This window comes from Pleuronectes platessa, chromosome 8 (assembly GCF_947347685.1).
Source record: "Pleuronectes platessa chromosome 8, fPlePla1.1, whole genome shotgun sequence".
In the NCBI taxonomy this organism is placed as follows: domain Eukaryota; kingdom Metazoa; phylum Chordata; class Actinopteri; order Pleuronectiformes; family Pleuronectidae; genus Pleuronectes; species Pleuronectes platessa.
The window spans coordinates 22,186,719-22,208,971 of NC_070633.1; the positions used below are offsets into that span (position 1 = coordinate 22,186,719).

At 41.3% G+C, this 22,253-nt stretch overlaps 4 protein-coding genes across 5 annotated transcripts; 2 read left to right on the forward strand and 2 right to left on the reverse strand.

The window, feature by feature from the left end:
• Positions 1 to 1,331: 1,331 nt before the first annotated feature.
• LOC128446517 (eukaryotic translation initiation factor 4 gamma 1-like) lies at positions 1,332 to 2,117 on the reverse strand. Its single transcript, XM_053429612.1, has 2 exons — positions 2,024 to 2,117; positions 1,332 to 1,858 (listed from the first exon to the last, which is right to left on the reverse strand). The coding sequence occupies exons 1-2, from the start codon at positions 2,105 to 2,107 to the stop codon at positions 1,352 to 1,354; spliced, it is 591 nt and encodes a 196-aa protein (XP_053285587.1). The 5' UTR covers positions 2,108 to 2,117; the 3' UTR covers positions 1,332 to 1,351.
• A 1,095-nt stretch (positions 2,118 to 3,212) lies between these two features.
• Positions 3,213 to 8,277, forward strand: gla (galactosidase, alpha). Its single transcript, XM_053428970.1, has 7 exons — positions 3,213 to 3,485; positions 4,782 to 4,956; positions 5,636 to 5,810; positions 5,986 to 6,077; positions 6,248 to 6,409; positions 7,126 to 7,323; positions 7,472 to 8,277. Exons 1-7 carry the CDS (start codon positions 3,253 to 3,255, stop codon positions 7,775 to 7,777), a joined length of 1,341 nt encoding a protein of 446 aa, XP_053284945.1. The 5' UTR covers positions 3,213 to 3,252; the 3' UTR covers positions 7,778 to 8,277.
• A 13-nt stretch (positions 8,278 to 8,290) lies between these two features.
• On the reverse strand, positions 8,291 to 10,509 carry rpl36a (ribosomal protein L36A). The gene is made up of 5 exons (XM_053428972.1): positions 10,458 to 10,509; positions 9,708 to 9,813; positions 9,551 to 9,618; positions 9,342 to 9,464; positions 8,291 to 8,371 (listed from the first exon to the last, which is right to left on the reverse strand). Exons 1-5 carry the CDS (start codon positions 10,458 to 10,460, stop codon positions 8,351 to 8,353), a joined length of 321 nt encoding a protein of 106 aa, XP_053284947.1. The 5' UTR covers positions 10,461 to 10,509; the 3' UTR covers positions 8,291 to 8,350.
• A 674-nt stretch (positions 10,510 to 11,183) lies between these two features.
• btk (Bruton agammaglobulinemia tyrosine kinase) lies at positions 11,184 to 21,734 on the forward strand. 2 transcript variants are annotated; one of them, XM_053428967.1, is made up of 18 exons: positions 11,184 to 11,391; positions 14,769 to 14,927; positions 15,030 to 15,134; positions 15,548 to 15,629; positions 15,795 to 15,920; positions 16,018 to 16,082; positions 16,173 to 16,357; positions 16,948 to 17,010; positions 17,154 to 17,208; positions 17,302 to 17,381; positions 17,706 to 17,833; positions 18,035 to 18,106; positions 18,664 to 18,835; positions 19,003 to 19,222; positions 19,387 to 19,451; positions 20,119 to 20,237; positions 20,375 to 20,532; positions 21,316 to 21,734. In XM_053428967.1, the coding sequence occupies exons 2-18, from the start codon at positions 14,787 to 14,789 to the stop codon at positions 21,385 to 21,387; spliced, it is 1,908 nt and encodes a 635-aa protein (XP_053284942.1). In that variant the 5' UTR covers positions 11,184 to 11,391; positions 14,769 to 14,786; the 3' UTR covers positions 21,388 to 21,734. The 2 variants fall into 2 exon arrangements, with proteins under 2 accessions (XP_053284942.1, XP_053284943.1); XM_053428968.1 differs by lacking the exon at positions 11,184 to 11,391 and adding an exon at positions 12,613 to 12,988.
• Positions 21,735 to 22,253: the final 519 nt, after the last annotated feature.

The following is a 22,253-nucleotide window of genomic DNA, read 5'->3' on the forward strand; positions in this document are numbered from 1 at the left end:
TGTCCTTTTAAAAACCCTATTCAAAGGCAGGGATAAATCTAGTTAATCTAATTGAACCTCCACTCATTTGAATTGGTCTCCCCAACTTCTTAATGTTTATATTTTATTATTTTATTTATTCATTCACAGCTTCCTTCTCTGGTGCATGATATGGCAAGAAGACAGCAGAATCGCATGCTCATAAGTAAAGCTGACACTGACAGTATTGTGCGGACCCAGTGTCAGACTGTCCTGCAATTTCAAATTCTCAGTTGCTCATTTTTCAGGAATAATCTCAGTTATTTGTCTGTCTATCCTATTATCTTGGAACTTGTGAAAAGATGAAAATATTCTTTATACTTGTACAAATGAGAGAAATAAATCCTTAAAGCACTGTTGTAATATGCCTTAATTTGAATGCCTATGTTGTGATCACTATATATTAACATAACTCAAAGAAGCTTATGGGCCCAAGGAAGACGATCGGTGCAGTACTGCCTGTTGCATAACTTTTCATAAAGTGAGTGCATAGGACATCATAGGCCAGGCCCACCCATCCATGCAACAACTGTCCCACTTAAGCTACTGGAATCCTGAAATATGCTGCGAGATTGTCTCCCAAAAGAAACACATTTTTAGTCCAGTGCACAAACATAAGCTCACAGACAGAGTCTCTGAGTTTCAGCAGACGATACTGAGCTAATTTTAGGAGTCTGACCTCGGATGCCATATTTATTACACATGCACTGAATTATCTAAAGGATTGGTTGAAAATTGTGTTACTCAACACAAAGCTGCAGTTTGTCTGTCCTTGTCAAATAATATAATGCTCTTGCTGATGATATAATAAAGCCAAGCTTTTTGTCCATTCATAAATATCACTCTCCAGAGGCTTACATTGAATATCCTCACAGCTTGAAGTGAAACTAATGTTACACAACCAGCTGTTAGGAGATAAAATATGAGATCATTTATGTTTTTTCTACTGAATTCTCATTTGGATTTGATGTTCAGTTCAGGATAAGTACTTTTGTCAAATGTTGTCCCAGAAACTCTCCATGCGTCTGTGCTTTTCATTGATTATTGGGAAAAAGGGAAATGTATAAGTCTTATTTCCCACATGTGTTTTAATTGAAATGTGAGGGCAGCTGCATGCAAGACACAAAAACACCTGAATTAAATTTAAAACATTTTATTCATTAGTCGACAACATAGTACAAACCCCAAACAGAGTACAGACATGATGTCACCCAGTGAAAATTATACAGAGTAGGAGCAGGGGTTGCAGTGGGGGGTTTCTGTCCATTTACAAACATCACTGTATAAGTTGTATAAGTGTATAAGTTGTATTTCCCACATTTTCATTAAAAACTTAGTGGGGGGTGGAGTATGCCATCTTCCTGGCATCCACTGTTTCCTTCAACAAAAGGGAGAGCCTTGGTGCCCTCTTCCCTTTCTCTGCAATATAGTCCAGCTGGCTATAGTAGGTGTCCATAACTTCCTGGGACGTCACCACCTCCAGGTCCTGCTGGATCATCTGGAGGAGCTGACAGAGGCCCTCAAGAGACGGCCCGTCTCCTTTCTGCAACAGCCTCCTGATGCAGCAGTGCATGGATTTCTCTGCCAGCACCTTGGAGAGGAACAGCTGCCCAATAAACCTCAGCATGTTAAGGAACCGACCGGAAGGTTTGGCGTTCTGTTGCTCTTCCCTCAGCCGGTCGGTGACCCTCACGTCCTGGACTGGCTTCAGGAAGGACCCACTCTCTTGATGAATGCCCTCCTTGTCCAAGCTCTTCCCGAACTCTGCCTGGCAGTGTTTAACCAGCAGAGACCTGAAGGAGACGCTGGCTGACCAGTCGGACAAGGACTGGAACTCCACCTGAAGAGGAGAAAACCATAAAGGAATATCAACACTAATGTAACTCACATACATACATAGTGATCAGTGTGTTAAATTAAGGTTACAACCTGCATACAAATACAAGCTGTCCAACTAAGTAAGAAACAGGATAAAGTAGCTTCCAGTCATAGATGCATCACTTACTTCTGAGAGGTGTTGACACAGCTCCGCGAAGACTGCAGCAGAGTCTGGTTTCTTCACGGCCCTCTTGAAAATGAGCTCCACCATTTCCTGCAGGCTCTCCTCAACGTCCAAGTCCTCGTGACTCAGATCCGTCACGAAGGCTTGAAAGTTTGCTGTGACGCAGCTGACGGACCTGTAGGAGGCAGCGCCGAGAAAGACCACGGGCTCGGATGGAGCTGGGTTCCATGGCTTCTTCTCTCCCAGCACAAGAGGAGCTGGCTTGGAAGTTAATTCCACGCTTTTCTTTTGTTGTGGCATCATGTTGGTTCAAATAAATCGGAGTTGTATTCAAGGCAGATCCAAAGAAACAAGTTCAGGAGCAAGAAACAAGTTCATGTGCAACGAGCCAAGTATTCCGAAGAGAACTGACTGAAAACTGAGTGAAAACTGACGCTTAAGTAACGACAGACTTCAAAGGTATATGGCTGTTGCTCTGATGACATTCATTGACAGTCATTAAAGGAACAAAGCCTGAGTTATAACGTTCAAAAAAATTCAGAAAATGCTTCTTTTTTTTTTAAATGTACAAGTTTATTTAGATATACATTGAATTCAAACTTAACGGTTTAAGTGAAAAATCCCAGAAGAAGTTTCTGAAACTGTGTGTTACAAAAATAAAGCACATCTACATCTGTTTCATATCGGTAAATGTGTCGCTTTCAAGAGTTTTTACAACAACAGTTTTAATTTGGTCAAACCACCACGTGGAAATGTGTCCTTCAGGGGAAATCACTGACTCTAACATGGCAGGCAAAACGTGTGCAGCGCTGTTTGAAGTCAGTGGGCACGATGTACAGTCAGAGTCCGCCTCCGTGTCTTTATTGAACGGGTGTCTCCTCTTCTTCGTCAGCTTCTTCCTCCTCTGCGCCATGTTGAAGCTTTAACGCTCCTTCAGCCGTCGCTGGACAACTTTAATGTGCGGGCAGTGAAGTAAAGAGATCTCTGGCTCGTAGCGTCTCAGAAAGGCACAACAAACACTGAGGTCGGACATGTTGGATGCACGTCTGACGGACTTCTTGCTTCCGTTTTAGTGCGAGACAGCTGATCACAGGTGAACCTCGGCGCTTCCGTGTTTACAACGTGAACCGGGCCGCCTTCTCATTGGTCGGTCACACACGCATTTAGCACGTATTGGTCCAGAGTCGCGTCAACCCTCCATGGGGGCGGTTCCCGAACACATCAGGAAATAAATGCCGGCGCGTGTTTGTCTTTGTTTCTCTGAGCACTTCAGCAGTGAAGCAGTGAAGAGTTTACAGGTTGAGATGATCGGGTTCGTGTTCCTGCTCCGGCTGCTGGTTTCCATCAGACCCGGAGCTGAAGCGTTAGACAACGGCCTGGCTCTGACTCCCACCATGGGCTGGTTGCACTGGGAGAGGTTCATGTGTAACATCGACTGTGACAAGGATCCGGAGAACTGCATCAGGTGAGAGGCTGCAGGAGACTCAGGTTCAGGCTGACATGATGGGGAGATGATAAACGGCCCCTAATAAAAGTCAGGACTTGTACACCTGTACTTCAGTTCTTATCATAGACTGCATAGGAAGGTCTCTTATGTGGAAACATATGTATGCACTGCGGCCCTGATGTACAAATCAAAACAACAACAACAAAACGCAAAAGCTAAAAAGAAAACACGACAAACGCAAAAGCTAAAATGAAAACACGCCTGCAAATAACAGGAACAGGAAAGTGTCCTGCTAATATGAGTCACAGAAATATTAAACATTCAATTCTTACATGAAAACATCGTGTATGTACGGTGGCCCTGAAGTGCAAAATCACAAAAGACAACAGCAAATGGCAAAACACACGGGCTAACAAGAAAACACAACAAATTATAAGACATAATTTATTGTGTTTTTGTAATTTATTGTATTCTGTGAGCTATTTTGTCGTCTGTGGTTGTGTTTTCTGATTTTCGGTGATTTCACTCAGACCCACTCAATGAAACGTGAAAGTGACACAATTTGAATTTCTATGGGGTTTGATTGGATTAAGGCTGATGATCAAATAAATTTAAGATACTCGTTTATATATTTACATCTATTTTGAAAATGCTGAAGAACAGAGTATGAGAACAGAAACATGAGATTGTTACAAATGAGGGGGGGCCATTACGTCCTGACTTAATTAGCCTTTATTAGTTCTCTGGTTTGAGTCACTGGGAGACAATGGTGTCAGATATATATATATATATATATATATATATATATATGAATTTCCCACGGGATTAATAAAGTATCCATCTATCTATATATGTGTCATTGAGTGATGTAATAACCTTTATTCCAAAGCACTTTGAAAGCTAGTAACCTACAGTCTGAACACGTCTCAAGACCAGTTGAACAAATCTGTAAGGTAGTCAGGTAATTTCCAGGAACACACGAAAATAGAAATGGTAAAACGTTACAAGTTTGTCACATGTTAACTAACATAGGTCTCAAATTCAATTCATCATGGTCATAACATCTTAAATTGAACCTGTTGAAACCCTGTCGAGCACCAATAGGAGCTCACTGGGTGAATTGCTATTGTCTTATATTACTCTTAGATATAAGTCAGCCATGAACAACATCCAAACTGGCGTTACATGTCACGACAATTCCTTCCACTCGTACATATTTGTCGTCTGCCATTTTGCTGCCGCACATGACATGGAACGCTGGCATGTTAAGAGAAGCCATCCGCCCCGGCCTGTCTCCTCTTGTTGCCCTGGCAGTGAGCGTCTGTACATGCAGATGGCCGACATGATGGTGAAGGAGGGCTGGAGAGAAGCCGGCTATGAGTACGTCTGCATCGATGACTGCTGGCCCTCCCATCAGCGGGATGCCCAGGGCCGCCTGCAGGCAGACCCCAAACGATTCCCCGGGGGCATCAAGAAACTGGCCGAATATGTGAGTAGCAGTAGGTACAAGAAAGAAGTTGAGTTGTTTCTACTGTTGGAAGGTGCAAATAAGGAGTTTGTGCTGCGATAAGATTCTGTTTTGTTAGAGCTTCATGTATTTGGGCTGCATTTTGAAAAGCATACACTGTTATGTAATAGCAAATCATGTCATATTTAACACATGCTGTAAGGGGTGTGAGGTGCGGTGTAACAGAATGCAATGTGTCTACGTTTGAACATTTGTGAGAAGATCTGATCCAGTAACTCAAGAAGAAAAAGTCATTACATGTTCAAATAACGGATTATTTACATATATATCCATTCGAGGTGACTTGCAATTATTGACATAATGAAGAGGAAAGGAGCCGAGGTAGAAACCAGGTCCCAGATTTCACACAGATAGAAATTGAAGTGTGAAACCTCAGCATTAATTTGTCTCAGGTAGGACTGTGTGCTGTCGTTCACCCGCTCTGCCTCAGTCACAGAGGATCTCTGCACTGTGGACCCCCATGACAGCTGAAAAGTTATAGTCTCCAGGAAAGAGATATATTTAGCTCCGACCAGGCAGAGCATCAAGTCCTTAGCTGTGCAGCATCGCCACCTCCTGGCACAGACCCATAACCTGTCAAAAAGATAAATAGTGTAAACTTAAAGAGAATAATTCTGCTGCTATTTGTCTGTTTTTTAAGATCCATTCGAAGGGTCTGAAGCTGGGTATCTATGCAGATGTTGGGAAAAACACCTGTGCTGGATACCCCGGCAGCCTGGGTCACTACGAGACCGACGCTCAGACGTTTGCCGACTGGAATGTGGACCTGCTCAAGTTTGATGGCTGCTTCATGGACTGGACCTTGCTGGGGGAAGGTGAGATTTAGGCTCTGAATGTAAAGTAGGTAAACCTATAAATGTCATCGTCACAACTGAATTTGTAAAGTTACAACTTACCTCAATCGGTTCTGGGTTCACTATTTCAATCTTGTGACTCATTAGGACACAGCATTGTATGTGGTTTAACCTTTTGTTCTTCATTCTGGCGCAGGTTACACTAACATGTCAACAGCACTGAACCAAACCGGTAGAAGTATCCTGTACTCCTGCGAGTGGCCTTTATACGAGTGGCCTTTCAAAAAGGTGAGAATTCGTCTTAATATCACTTAGTGTTTCAACAAACCTCATCAATCTCTGGTTTATTCTACACAATTCTATATAACATCGAAATTAAAATAAAGAGCATTTATCTGTGAGCTTCCACTGCATGATGACGCCGTATGTCTCATAAAAGAGCATCTCTGTGCCTGCAGCCGAACTACACAGCCATCCGTGAGACATGTAACCACTGGCGCAACTACAACGATGTGGACGACTCGTGGAGCTCCATCAAATCCATCTTGGACTGGACGGCTTCTCATCAAGACACCATTGTCCCCCCGGCTGGACCTGGGGGCTGGAATGACCCTGATATGGTACTGGGCTCCACTCTATGACCTCAAACTGGAAATAGAACCCCCCTTCGAGGAATCAGCGTTTTATTATCAGTCTCACTGAGGGAAGTGTTGTATTTTAAAGACAGGAGAGGTGAAGGTCCATTATCTGACATTTAGAGAAGTGATTCTTATGAGACAGATAAGACTTAGCATCACTATCACTGTGTGTCCAATATTACTATAGAAAGGCACTAAAGCACACACCTCGACCAAATAGTCTCCGCATGAAACCAAATTGAAATTTACTATATCTGGATTTGTATTTGGTTCTGCACCAAACGTCACACACATAAATATCTGTCCTCAACATGTCAGATTATTTAAAACCAAGATCAGTGAATCAGTCTCTGAGAAATTAATATTTGTTAACCTGCTATCTCACAATGTTAAAGAAAATTAAAGACATATGCAGCTCCATGGCTGAGATAACTAATTTGAAGAATCAATTACTGAATTTTAAATGTGCCAGCAGGTGGATTCTTGAAGTAATTTACTATCTAAAATGTCAAAGTATTTCTTCCTTGCAAGTATTTTTTTTATTTATAGGCTGTAGAGCTTCATTTGCAACAAAACTCAACTGAGTTTGTGTTAGTCAACAACACAATCTATATGGATTTGTGTTAGAAATCATAATAGTATGTGTTGCATCTCCTGGATTCCCTTGTTACAATATTGCCCCTGGTTCATGTCTCTAGCTGGTCATTGGGAACTTTGGCCTGAGTCACGACCAACAGGAGTCTCAGATGGCATTGTGGGCCATCATGGCGGCTCCTCTGCTCATGTCCAACGACCTGAGGCACATCTGTCCTCGCTCCAAGGGGCTGCTACAGAACAGACGCATCATAGAAATCAGCCAGGACCCGCTGGGCCGGCAGGGATTCTGCACCATCAAGGTGAGTGAGAAGCAGGTTCACCTCCTGGGATGTTGAGATGCTTTGTAATCACCTGGCCATGATCCAGCAGTAACAAAATTAAGACCTTAACACAACTCAAGATATCAAACATTTACCGGCCACTAACAAACCGTAACTTGTTCTACAGGTGGACAATTTTGAGGTGTGGGAGAGGCCTCTGTCTCACAAGCGTCTGGCTGTCGCTGTTCTGAACAGACAGGAGACCGGTGGTCCCCGGGGGCTGGTCATCAGAGCGGTTCCCGGCTGGAAGATCTGTGACCCCCAGTGTAATGTGACACAGATTCTGCCCGAGTACAGGGAGCTGGGAGTTCAGTCTCCAAAGAGCAAAGTGGTTTTATCAGTGAACCCGTCCGGTACCGCTCTTGTCACCCTCACTCCCATCAGCAGCAGGTTTAACATGTACGAGCTGCAAAAGCAGGAAACCATTTTGTAATCTTCAGGTGGCTGATTAATTTAAGTTGTAAAATTGATTGCGATTGTGTATTAGACCAAAACTTTTAAAAACAGGAATTTTGGTATCATTTTATTTGGCTTAACTGAGTTTTTGAAACTGGAATGAACTACAGTATACTGGCGGCTTTATAGGTCAAGTAAATCACTGGAATGTGTTTGTACACTTTGTGAATTACCTAGAATATGCTAATAAGAGATTTAATGTCAACGGTCATGTGTAGAATATATCTGCACAAATATTTTGTTTGTGTTACATCACCTGAGACTAATAACTGTATTATCCTCGAGTGAGACTGGCTCTAGAAAGAGTCTTGAGTTAATGTTACCTGAAGTGTAGGTTCTGGCACATTTGGAAAAAAGTGTATTTAGTTGTAAGATGAAACTTTAACTTGATGCTAATGAATCCTACTGTGTGAACCTTTTAAAAACTTGAATTTTGTACATTTGACATGCACTGTGAAAATAAAGGGGGAAAAACCACTCAACTCAAAAGTTTCTTTTACGACATTTAATGAAAATTGTGACAACTTCATCCAGAAGACTGGACCATAGTTTAGAACTGGATGACCTGGCCCTGTTAGGGAAGACAAGAAAAAAAAATTGTTAAGAACAGTTACACAACATGATATCAGGTGTCAGTGGTTCAATATGACGGCTGATGTCAATTAAACATCTGTTTGAAAATATAAGTTTACTACTCCAAACATTTTTGGTGAGAATACACAGTAGATTAATTCCTTTATAATTCACCCAAACAAGTGCATCCACAGGCTTATTCTCACCATTGTGTATCATTTAAGAGGCACTTTACTAAAGCTATTTTAAGGTTTATATTTTCAGTTTAGAGTGCTGTGTTTAGGTTAAAGTGTCATTGTTCCAATTTAAAATGACATTTTTACATCATCCACAAAGTTTAGTTTGGGCAACTGATCAATAGGGACTTTTGATTTCTTGTCAGAGGATAGACTGTTGGTCAACCCTCCCTCAAATCACTTCCAGGTAAAACCAATGCAATTCAGCCACAATTAACAAACACCTACTCAAATCATCTGCAATGAAATCGGCTCTTGTAAAATAATTTATCATCAGGCACAAAACCATTCCTGAGTCTAGTTGTTAAATGTTCTTTCAGCTCATAGTCCTGACTTTATGTAGTTCCTACTGCTTCACTACTATTGGTGGATTTGACAAATAAAAAACTGGTGCACTCACTGGTTAATATGCACATTTGTGCTGATTAAAGTCTAATTTATACATAAATCTGATGCAAGAAAAGCAGTAAAGCTAAAACTCTATACGTGTGTCAGCTTCAAATTTGGCACTGAATCATAATTAAAGGACAACATGTAAAATGATGAACAGTCACTAGAAAATTAAGTTATCCATCAGAAATTTGTTTATTAACTCACCACTGTAAGTGAGCCAGCTATAAAATTATTATTGGGGTCACTACTTTCATGTAGACCGGCTACAACACTTCACAATCCACTGCACCACATGTTACAACAATTCACAGAGGAATACAACACAAACACAACGCCTACCTTTCTCTTCTTGTCACCTCCCAACTCGAAGTGCTTGCACCTCTTGATGGCAAGCATTCTCTTGGATCTGCAGTTGGGCTCCACACACTCCAGCCTCAACACAATCTTCTTTGTAGTCTTAGCCTGTACAGACAACATAGCAATTAACACCCCCACACTTCTGCTACAACATCTCACACACAATCCCCCAGAAATAGGGTCACACTTACCTTCTTTCGGAAAATAGGCTTGGCCTGACCCCCATAGCCGGACTGCTTTCTGTCGTATCTCCTCTTACCTGCAAAACACATACAGATTAGCCACAAGTCATCACACAGTGTTTACCACACAGACAGACACACAACCCATCATGAGCAGGCTGTTTACCCTGTGCAAAGAGGGAATCCTTCCCCTTCTTGTACTGGGTGACTTTGTGAGGCTGGTGCTTCTTGCACTTCTTGCAGTAGGTCCTCCGGGTCTTCGGGACGTTCACCTGAACAAGACGGAGGACAAATGTTAAAACAGTTTTTACAGTCTCATCACACGTGTCGAGTCAAACCACAGGAAAACAAGCGAGTAGCCTCATGCGTAGCTGCTGCTGCTAGCTACCGGCTAACGAAGCGAGATGGGAGCAAAGGAGCTGATTCAGAGATGGAAAATGCAGCTGCCATTTTGTTATTTTAAATCAATTCAAAAATGATTGTCAATGGCGATGCGGCTTGTCTTCCTCATTTCTCCCCGGCGAGTGGACATGTCAGCTAGCATGCTAGCACCACCGTTAGCTAGCCGGCTAACACCGCCGCTATTCATGGTTAAATCAGCAGGATACGAGTTAACATGTTCACCTAACATAGATAAATGTTCAGGGCTGTTCGCCATTGCTACTCCTTTACTATTTATATTTTTATTGTATTCACCAGACAGGCCCGTGTTCATGTGGAGGCTCGAGCCGAACCGACACATCGTTTACAAGACTAACTAACAACGTAACCCGAGCACAAGATGGCTGATATCCCCACAGTTACATGCACCAGAGTGTCCATCACACATGAGAGTGAACGAAGGGTAGACACGGTGTTTAAAGACGGAGGATTGAGTTGGATTAGTTAAAGTCGGATTCATGGCGGAATTTCTCACCATGGCTGCGTCCCAGTGCAGAGGAAAAGAGGGTGAGAAGGACCGGAAGCACTCGTTATGTAGACCTCAGCTGGGAACCGGCGGCCACTCTGCAGTCTGCCCCCTAGCGGCAAGAGACACCAGGAGGTCATTTTAATAACAGATAAGAGAAACGAATTTAAAGGAAAACTCTCTAAATTACATTGAGCTGAATTTCATTAGCTTTACTTTATAAAATGTCATAAAAACCACTACAGTAAAAGTTTTATATAATGTACGTACTCTTTTTATAAATGTCTTTATTTTTATTCTGTTGCCTTTTCAAAATATTTGTATTCTCTTGTCTATCTCATTCTGACCTGCTGCTGTAACAACTGAGTTTCCCCTGTGTGTGCATCAATAAAGTTCTTCTATTATCTTATCTTTACCTCTAAAAGTCTAACATGCTAGACAAAGTACCTATAATTTGAATATTCATAATTATTCAAATTATAATAACTTTATTAACATAGCACCTTTTAAAGACACAGTTTCAAGGTGAAGATCACAAAGCATGAAAATGCAAATACAACAATAAAAACGTTACATATGAGAAAAGAGTAAAAACGAAATGAAATAAAACATTATAAAACTTGTAAAATGGTCAGAAAACAGCTCAATTACAAGTGAATGAATGAATAAAAAAGAAAAATTTGCGCGCTGGCTCTCCTCAGGGAAATTGTAGAGCCCTGCCACTTATCACCACCAGCGTCCAGAGGGCTGATATGAGAATGAGCAGGAAGAAAAAGGGGAAGTAAGCAGAGTCGATTCCTCTCTGTGGGTAACTTGCCTCACATACAAACACATTTGATGGAAGGCGAGCGAACAGAGGCGAAGGTTTCTGCCGTCGGTTCGAGCCCCAGCATCTGGAGTCGTCCTTCTGCTGCTTGACTCTATTCTTTTTGGGGGTGACTGGGTAAGTAACACGTCTCTCTGAAGGCACGGTGTAAGGTTAACAAGTATTTTTAATCGTGTGTTTCATTTAGAAGGTATCACGCAGTTTTGTGAAAGTCTTTCAGCCTGAAAAAACTACAAATACATGAGTCAAATGACATTGAGGTTATTGGCTTAATTTCAACAATGTACTTGATTTTAAATGTTTTGTTCACAAAGATGCTCTTTGGTGAATTCTGTACAGAAGGGCAGTTTTCTGTGGTTTAATTTAACTCACTTTAGTTCTAGGGAACATGATTCTCACTCTTTTTCTTTCTTTCTGTCTGTCTGTCTGTCTCTCTAACACACCCACCCCCACTCACACACATACTGACACGCACAACCACTCACACACACACAAACACACACGCACGTAACCTCCTTATCGGTCAGGAAGTGACAGGACAACAGAGCATCTTAAGTGGTTCCTGTGAGACAGACACTCTTATAATATTGATGTGTTTGTATGTAGGGCCTGTATTGCAGTGTCATAAATTGCGGAGAATATCACACAATTTAAGACTTAATTATTTTCTACAGGTTCATAGAATTTGTGACTTATTTAATTGGTAGTTTTTCCTTTTGAGGCACGAACCGTATCTAATAGTTGGTGACGTGTGCGGGTTACACCAACTAGACACGTGTCCCAAAGATTAGATGATTCTATGAGATAAAACTGTTTTATTTTCACTTTATAGAGTTGCTGAAAAGTAATAAGTGCCATTTTTATTTTAGCTTTATATAATTTCACTGTTTGACTCTATGTTTTACATGTTCATACAGACTGCGTGTATGAAAATGTAGTCTGTGGAAGTTCATTGCCCCCAACCACACAAACAACTGACACAGATTAACACTTTCAAAAAGAGCAAAACAAACAACTTCTGTCTGTCGAGTGTCAAAGTGCTGTTGCGGCGCTGTGCAGAAATACAGGGGGAATTCTGCAAAATCTAAAAAAAGAGAGAGTGATATCTTGGTGTTAATAGCCGACTGACGTGTTCAAGCGACACATCACGGGTGGTTAACTAATGCATGTTGAATGTACTCATCGTACGTAACCATAACTTAGCGAGAGAGAGCATATGTTAAATGCAGAGCACTTGGTTTCTTCTCTCGCCTCATATTGCAGTACAACCCTGATGCAACTTCCCTATTAGTTTGTCTGTGTCAGCCACCATGAGTCAACTCCCTTCAAAATAGTAGAAGAGAAAATCTCCCTCTGGTTGCCCGGACACACTGAAATATGGCCGTGCTGCTTCATTCCACCGGCTCCAATCGAGCAGGGATGGCACATGAGAATGCTGATTATCGGTTAGGAGAGTTTATTGACCTCGACTCAGAGTTAGTGATGTGAGAATTCATCGGGGTTGCGACGAATGAGGAATGAGTAAACAATGTTTCACAGAATAGGGAACACGGACGTCTGCAAACAAAAAAAAACAATAACTTGTCCCTCTCCTGGTTTGCTGGAGCAGACACAGGCTTCTGGTCGCGTTACAGTTCATACGATATAAGGAAGTGCTCACAAGCTGAAAATAGGCAGAGCTGAAACGCAGTGAGCACTCAGCTGTGTGACGAGGGTGAGTTTGAGCATCTGACAAGTTCATATTAGACCTGATGATAAGCCACAAAGACTCATTTCCTTTAGTGCGTTGTTTCATTTTGTTCTATTTGAAAGTGTTATGTGTCCAGATCACAGTTTAAACAGTAAGCCGTGCTTTTGTTTGATGGAAATACATCTGTATATAACATTTTGGGGGGGGGGGGGGGGTTTCGTTCTGCAACAGACAGTGGTGCTTCTCTTTCCATTTCTACACTTCCAGTTAATTCTTGTATCTTTTCAAAAACGTTGAGATACTCAAGACATCTATCTTATTTGTGTTTCTCATCTCACTGTGGTATCGGCCGAGGCCTTGTCTGGTTTTAGAGGTGAAAGTTTCATTTCAGAACCTGATACTGAAAACAAGGCACAGTTGAGAGACTTTTTCATTTGCCTACCAATCTTATGATGTGATGGTGTGTGGGCGTCAACACGAGACTGAATGTGTGTGAGAGAGGAGCGTGATGGGGAGGTTGTTTGATAGTTCATACAGTCCAGTCAGCTTCATGTCCTCATGAATTCATGTAACTGTGTGTTAATAGTAATTAATCATAATATAATATATTATTTCACGGCATCTTTGGACACCTTACAATATAGATAAACATATGATTAAATAAATTATAACTACTGCTGTTCTACTAATAATATGGACACTGGATCTTAACAATAGCATTCAAAATCAAATTCTAAAAAGTCACATATATTTATGTGTGTCTGCATTATGAAATAGCGCAGTGGCCTGGCCATCTATAGATAGTGTATACACGTTTATATAACATGAAATAAAAAACCCAAGCAACTTAAGGCTGCAGGTAATTTTGCTTTATCTTGTATGGTTTCTTATCATCCCATCAGCAAAGAGGTGGATAAGATGTGGAAAAATAATTTGAATCCATCATCTGAGGAAAACAGACGCATACCAGCGAGTTGGAGGACACATTTTCCCCCCAATATTTTCTTACTCAGGTTCCCCAGTACTAAAGCAAACGTGATGTCACTGGGATGTGGACCAGGATGTAATAGCTGATGTGCCATGGGGGGGGGGGGGAATTGGGAAACAGAGGGTGTTCTTTGTATTAAAAGCAGGGCGTATGCAAACTAACAGCTAATCATGGACAGATATCTTCTCACACTCATGATGCACGTCTCTGCAGCCACTTCCAGAACTGGAGTCCCACATGCTGCAGTAGCCTTGCTCAGAGAGTGGGAAGCTATTTACTTTAACTTCTAAGCTCTTCTAAATAATACTTTGAACTCACAAGATAACCTTTTTATTTTTATTTTGAAAAGATGTTAAAGAAAGTGAAAAATAAATTCATGAATTTGCTCTCTGATCTGGTTCTGCACCAAACTTTAAGGTTCTTCCTTGGGTCATGCCCCACCTCAAAATTTAATGATAATCGGTTGAGTAGTTTAGAATAAACCTGCTCAGCAACAAATAAAACACAAATAAAACCCGGAACCTCCACAGCGGAGGTAAGAATTTAGAAAAGCAAAATCAGCTAATTCTCACATTTGAGAAGCTGCAACCATGAAATGATTGCATAACATGGCAACACAGCCCAAGGCTGCCTAACAGTGCAAAATAAGTAATAATAGAATATAATAAGTTATAAATTAAAACAAAAAACAATATAATAATCCGAGCACAGAGGAATAGGTGAGTGAGGCAGCTCCTAACGGGGTGTTTACTGAGACAGTGTTGTGCTGCCTCAAATGGAACCGTGGACTTATCATTGTTCCGCTTCCCCGTGTAGATCAATGCTGACTGAACCATGTCAGACAATGTCCTGGAGGAAATCTTCATCAAGCGATCCCAGCAGAAGAAGAAGACTTCCCCTCTGAACTACAAGGACAGGTGGTTTGTCCTCACCCAGGAAAAAATCGCCTACTATGACTTCGATCCAGACAAAGGGGTAAGTGTGTGGAACGGCCAAATCATTCAGCGCGCATCACACTAGTCTCAGATCAACTTGGCCGGGAGCCTTTAACAGACAGTTTCCTCATCTGATAAGCAGAAGCGAAAAGGTCTGAGGGGATCGGTCGACCTGGAGAAGATCAAGTGTGTGGAGCTGGTGCAGCCTGAGCCCAACTCCCCGCCCGAGCGCATGTACGCCTTTCAGGTAGTCAATTCACTTCATAGATAAGACCTCAGGACATTAAGAATTACATGTATGGCAATTTCAATATAGGCAACTGTAGATTTATACTGAATAAAGCAAGCGGAGGAGGCTCTTAAATGACTTTTGTCTAGTAGGTAGATGGATGGATGAATAGATGGGTAAATAGAGAGATAGATAGATAGATAGATAGATATGTGGTGTTTTTCATATATTGCAGTGAATAGACTTTTGTAAAAATCTCAAACTTAAATCAAGAGGAAGAAGATATTCTACTAGATGAATCTCCAGAAAAGTAAATCTCATCGTACGTCCTTCTCTCTCTCTACAGAGGAAATGTCTGTTTATCAAAAATAAATCTCGTCTTTAATTATACAACTGCAGCTTCTCTATTTGCTCTTTCCTCTTTGCCACAGATCATTTATGATGAAGGGCCGCTGTATATCTTTGCAAAGACCGACGATATCCGCATAACTTGGGTAAAGAAGCTGAAAGACAGTAAGGACACGCACATTGGATTTAATAGATCTCCTCAGCCACAGTGTCCATATCTTAACATCTCCCAATACCTGCATGACAGAAGAGGTGCACCTACGCAAATTCATATGTTGATTTAATGTAAATCTCCTCTGTGTGTTCGTGTGTGTTTGCATTTGTGTTTAGTGGTGCGATTGAACAAGGATCAGATTCAGAAATACCACCCGTGCTTCTGGGTGGATGGGGTGTGGCTGTGCTGCCAGCAGGAAGTTAAACAAGCGATGGGTTGCAAGGTGCTGGACAGTAAGAATGGTGAGAAGAAAAAAATTATTTTGGTTTGAAATCTGCAACGATGAACAACTACACCTTTTCATCATTCCACAACTGTATTCAATGATGTGATTTATAGGATTTTCATCTAAACAATCTCGGCGATGGGGATCCAGGAAACCTCTTCCTCCGACTCCCACAGAGGTGCAGGCCCAGTCCATTTAGATTCATACGCACAAAGTACAGAAAATGTTGTTCCTTGATTAAACATCCACTCTTATCATGTTATTTCAGGAGCATGTTCGTCCTTTACCTCCAGAGCCCCCTGAACCCCCGGCCCCCTCAGCAGACATGACTGTCATAGCTGAGTACAGCTACACACCCATGTCAGAACTAGACCTGGAGCTGAGGAAGGACGAGGAGTACACCATCCTCGAGATGTCGGACACTAACTGGTGGAGGGCTCGAGACAGATATGGGTGAGATGAAATGAATAAAATGTATTGAGAATTGTATTTGAAATGTGAGCCAAAGTTTATAAGTTGAAGTTGAATTTTTCTCCAATGTGGACATTTGTAGTGCTGCAACCAGTCCACATCAATAAACAATGGGGAAAATGCTGTTCAATTAAAATGGCCGAATGCTGATTGGCCACTCTTTTGCCATTTTGTATTTATATACATTCACCATGTACACAAACATGTTCTGCAAACTTCACATTAAACGCAGACACTTATCAATCTTTCTGATATAATTAAATGAATAGTTGATACCTTCCAGTGGAGTGAAGATAAACCCTTTTCCCCCCACGCTCGATCCTTCCTTGTGCCTTATAAATAAAAGATGATCATTGTTTGATTATTAAAACACAATTAAACACTGAGGATTTCTACTTAGAATGATTCATAGAGTTTCTAGGTATAAATAATCTTTCTGCGAGATGCTACTAGTGTCGCTAGCTAACAACTAGTGCTTCAGTGTCGAGCCAGGATGTACGTCTGGTTGTGTGTATGTGTGCGTGCATGGCGACAATGTTTGCATCTACAATGTGTTGTGCTTTCTTTTGCAGCAAAGAAGGATACATACCTAGTAACTTTGTTGTGGAGGCAAAAAGTGGGTTAGAGAAATTTGAGTGAGTATGGCTGCAGTTGTTCTATCTCAAATTTGCAATGAAAAAAAAAAACCTCACTGTTTGTACATCGATGTATTCTTGACCGCTGAGGCCTTGAATGAAGCAGTTCTAATGAAAAATGACTCTCATATGTATTTTCACAGCTGGTATTGCAAGAATATGAACCGCAGCCAGGCAGAAAAACTGTTAAAGAATGAGGTAAACCGACATTAACAGTGTAGCTGGACTACATTCAATTTGAAACTTGTGAAATAAATGATTATATGTTTTTTGTCCCCCCCCATCCACCAGAACAAAGACGGAGGCTTCTTGGTACGGGACTCGAGCAAAGTCGGGAAATACACTGTGTCTTTGTTCAGCAAGGGTGGCGCGTGAGTACATGCTCTGTGGTCTTCTAACACTGTGGGTATACCATTTACAGTGGGTATGGTGCCCACTGGCTGCACTCATGTGTGAACCTGTGAAAAGAAGAACTGTTTGTAATGAAAGCGGAAACAGACGGCGGGTGAGAGATGTAAATCTTTCATGCAAAACATTGGACCAATCTGCCCGTGGAGAGTTTCCATTGCAGAGCTCGAACACTGACCCACACTGAGGAGATATCAGCCACTCATGCGTGTTCGGAGCCAGTGTCCGTGAAAAGCTTGTTGACGAAATGAACGTTTAGAAGTTGCTCTTCTTCTCTCTCTCCACAGGGAAACCGGTGGAAGCTGCAGACATTATAACATCTGCACCACGGCCCAGGGGCTGTTCTATCTGGCAGAGAAGCATTACTTCAGCACCATCCCAGAGCTCATCAACTACCACCAACACAACGCAGCAGGTGGATGCCCCCGAACATATGGATATCTCATTGAAAAGAAAATATTCTAATTTAAATTAAATGAATTATCAAAAAAAATAATATATATATCTTATTGATTTAAAATGCTGTTTATCAGTGTTAAGGCACACACAGGGAATATTAGTACTGTCAAAGTCTGTCCATCTGAAGCGATGACCTCATCGTTGTCTCCCTCGCTAGGATTGGTGAGCAGGCTGAAATACATCGTGTCCAACCGGGCGCTGCCTCCATCCACAGCAGGGCTGGGCTATGGTGAGAACATGACTGTGAAAAACATGACTTGAAGTTAATGAAAAAGTGTGTGTGTGTGTGTGTGTGTGTGTGTGTGTGTGTGTGTGTGTGTGTGTGTGTGTGTGTGTGTGTGTGTGTGTGTGTGTGTGTGCAATGAATACACCATCAGTCCTCTGAGAGCGTACACTGTAAATACTGCATGCGTAGAAAAATATGTACGTTACACCTCAGGACACCAAAGATAAAAGTAATGATTGACACCTCGGTTTGATTGTTTGTTTGTCTGGTATTTAGCGATATTACATAAAAAAACTGAAACTCAGATTTCTCAGCGCATCCTAAATTAATCTTGACGTAAAGATCTTTAAGGCAGCTATTATTTTCAAGTGTGTATCTGGAACTAGTAAATTTAAATGTGGTTTCATAAGGAGGCTGCTCTCAGTGCCATTCTAGCTAAAAGACTCATCTTTCTTGCAGTTACAAATAAAAGCAGGATAACCTAAATGTTTGAGTGTATGATTGTTTGGCGGATGCTGCAGGTATAAAAGTGTGACTCCCTTCTCTCTCCTTTGCTGCAGGTGTGTGGGAGATCGACCCCAATTGCCTCACCTTCATCAAAGAGCTGGGCACCGGTCAGTTCGGGGTGGTGAAGTACGGCAAGTGGCAGGGCCAGCACGACGTGGCCATTAAGATGATTAAAGAGGGATCCATGTGTGAAGATGATTTCATCGAAGAGGCCAAAACCATGATGTGAGCAAAACTAACAAGTCGGACTTTGGACTGAGCTCATATCCCAAGTCGGTGTCTGTGTGGATTTCACGGCCCGGACTCAAAAATTACTGACGTGTCACTTTTGTAACTTCTGTGAGAAAAAAACAACTCATACTGAACTTCCTTCTCCTTTTTGGTCAAACCAGGAAGCTTCACCACGAGAACCTGGTCCAGCTCTACGGCGTCTGCACCAAGCAAAGACCCATCTACATAGTGACCGAGTTCCTGTCCAACGGCTGCCTGCTGACGTACCTCCGGGAGGGTCTGAAGCAGCACCCCACGGCCGTCCAGCTGCTGGAGATGTGCAAGGACGTCTCCGAGGGGATGGCCTATCTCGAGGAAAACCAGTACATCCACAGAGACCTGGTGAGGGACAAAGATCTTCTGTGTGACAGGACGTGTCCCTGTCACATTCCTGCATCACTGCGTCATGCTGTGTTGAGATACTGTGGGCTCCTGTGTTAGAAGATCGCGCTAAAAGTTTAATGATTACACCTAAACCAAGAGTGTTGTGTGTTTTATATTCGCAGGCTGCCAGGAACTGTCTAGTGGATGACAACGGTACAATCAAAGTGACTGACTTTGGACTGTCAAGGTAAAATACAGGACCACATAAAGTACATCTGCCTTCAAAAGAAATATCAATTATAAAGTGTTTCGCAGGGCCGACATATCATATTCTATTCTATTTGTATTGAGCAAAATCACAACATAAATTATCTCAAGGCACTTTTCAATATAACATAGAGAAAACCAACAGTTTCCACAATGAGAGAGGAGAGATGGGTGGGTGGGTGGAGAAGAGGGAAGACAAAAGAGAGACTCACATTCAAACCAACAGGCAATTTAGAGTTTCTGACAAAACTAACCCCAGTCTGCATTTCTCTGGACCGTGGGAGAAAAGTCAGGCAGACAAGGGGGAGAACATATAACTTCACACAGAAAGACTTCAGGAGAACCGGGTTTTGAACCATGAACCTTCTCGCTGTGAGATGAAAGTGCAAACCACTGCTAAAGATGAACTTGATATCAACTAAAACACAAAAATAACAAACAAAGCAGTAGACAATTAGCTTCACCTCAACAAACAGACAAAGTAAGGCACTTCACAACGCATATACTTTTGATTTGGATCCTTTAAGTACAATTTGTCAACTTTTACTTTACTGATTTTACTTTATTTAAAAGTAAACGGTTCCTGTGTTTCTACACTGTGGTATTTGTTAACACTTTAAGTTCGAGACCTCCCTCCTCTGCCTCAGGTACGTCTTAGACGACGAGTACACGAGTTCAGAAGGCTCCAAGTTCCCCGTTCGCTGGTCCCCTCCTGAAGTCCTCCTCTACTGCAAGTTCAGCAGCAAGTCCGACATCTGGGCGTATGGTGTGTAACATAACATGACATTTTCCAGTTCCTGTTGCATTTCTGGTCAATAATAAATGTAATTTAAGTTTTAATGTCCAGACAAACTGTATCATAACTTTTTTGCTCACCACACGAACTTTCTCTCCAACACACAGGGGTTCTGATGTGGGAGATTTACACTTTGGGTCAACTTCCATACGAACGTCTAAACAACACAGAAATAGTGGAGCAGGTGTCGAGGGGTCTGCGTCTCTACCGCCCCCAGCCGGCCAATGTGAAGGTCTACAACATCATGACAACCTGTTGGTGTGATGTAAGTGGTATTGTATTTTGATTAGTGGTAAAAAAAAATGCGACTGAAGTCATCTAAGGTACTTCTACTTTGAAGCGTTTGCAACTGATGTTGTTTCTACTTCTACTCTACAACATTTTTAATTTAATAAGCCATTTTTTTTATTTAATCAAGCAGTCAAATTCGACCAAGATCTTTCTTCCAAGAGAGGCCTGAGAATAATTGTTATTTTTGCATTTAATTTAATTTATTAATGTAACAATTATTATTATCTTTCAGATTATCAGCACAAAATGAAAACCATTTCTAGACTTTGATGTACAGACATTTTGTAAATCATGATTTCGATACATCAGAATCCAGTTAGCAGGCCCAACTTTACCAGCGTTAATATGGCAGGCTGAATCCTTAGCTTCCTTTAAATCAAAACTTAAAATGTAGTTTTATCATCCTGCATTCACTTATTTGACCAAATTCTGGTTTTTATATTATTTTGATATTATCCTTATTTGTTTTGTGTGTTTTTATTTGGTTAGCACGTTGCAACTTTGTTTGAAGAAGGACTCTTCAAATGAAGATTTTTGTTTATTATGAAATCTACCAACCATAATGAATTCTTTGACATTTGAGACTTTACCTGATGCAAATACTTCTATACCGTAGTCAGTTTTTGAATGCAGGTGATTCCCTTGTGACAGAGTATTACTACTTTGTTACACTAAGAGGCAACTTAAGTAAAAGATCTGAAAACTTCTTCCATGGCTGCAATGATAATATCTCTGTGATTCCTCTTTTTTGTTTCAGAAACCAGAAGACAGGCCTAACTTCCAGGAGCTGGCTCTGTCTGTTCAGGATTTGCTGTACGAGCTCCAGTAGATCTCAAATAAATCAGACACACACACACACACACACACACACACACAACCAATCCACTCTCTGAACGTCCCGGGAACGTTGACATGATGTAAAAATCTCTGTAATGTGAATATGTGAAATGTGAATGTCATGACAAGAATAGTATACCTAGCGCAGAGGTCCAGTCCTGTAGATCAATGTTTAAAATGTGTATATTTTCTTGAAGGTTGTTGGATTAAAACTATAGTATCTGTTGTTTGTCTGTATTTTTTGTTGTGGGATGTTGACTTTGCATGTGGAAAGCAGCTTTGTAAGAACAGACGTGTTACGCAAATAAAAGTAAAATATACAAAATGACTGAAACATCATGTGAAACGAAAGTGACAAGGTTCAATTTTTTCACACGAAAAAAAAAAATTCCACATTTTCAATTTTGATCACAGGATATTTGAGATTAAAAACAAAAGGTTACATCAACATGTGAAGAAATTAGTGTAAAAATAATAACAATAAAATAACAACATTTTCAATTGCACCTTCATACTTTTTTGTTTGTCTGGACATGATTCACCTGTGTATCGATTTTTGTGAAGATTGGTCAATTAGTTGAGCCATTTTGCGACGCCCATTGAAAATTCCTCCAGAATACGTACATTTTCACCACTTTCTAAGAATTTGAGCATGATAAAGCCCTCAAAAAGCCAATTCATATGCCTGAATAATAATAATAATCCTTACAATTCCAATAGGGCCTCACGTCTGTGAGTGCCTGTCAGTGCTTGGGCCCTCATAATGCATTTAATATTTAAAATGTTTTGTACATTACACGTATGTAACCCGAAAAGCGACGCGAGAGGAACGCGCTCTGTGATTGGCTGAACCACTTC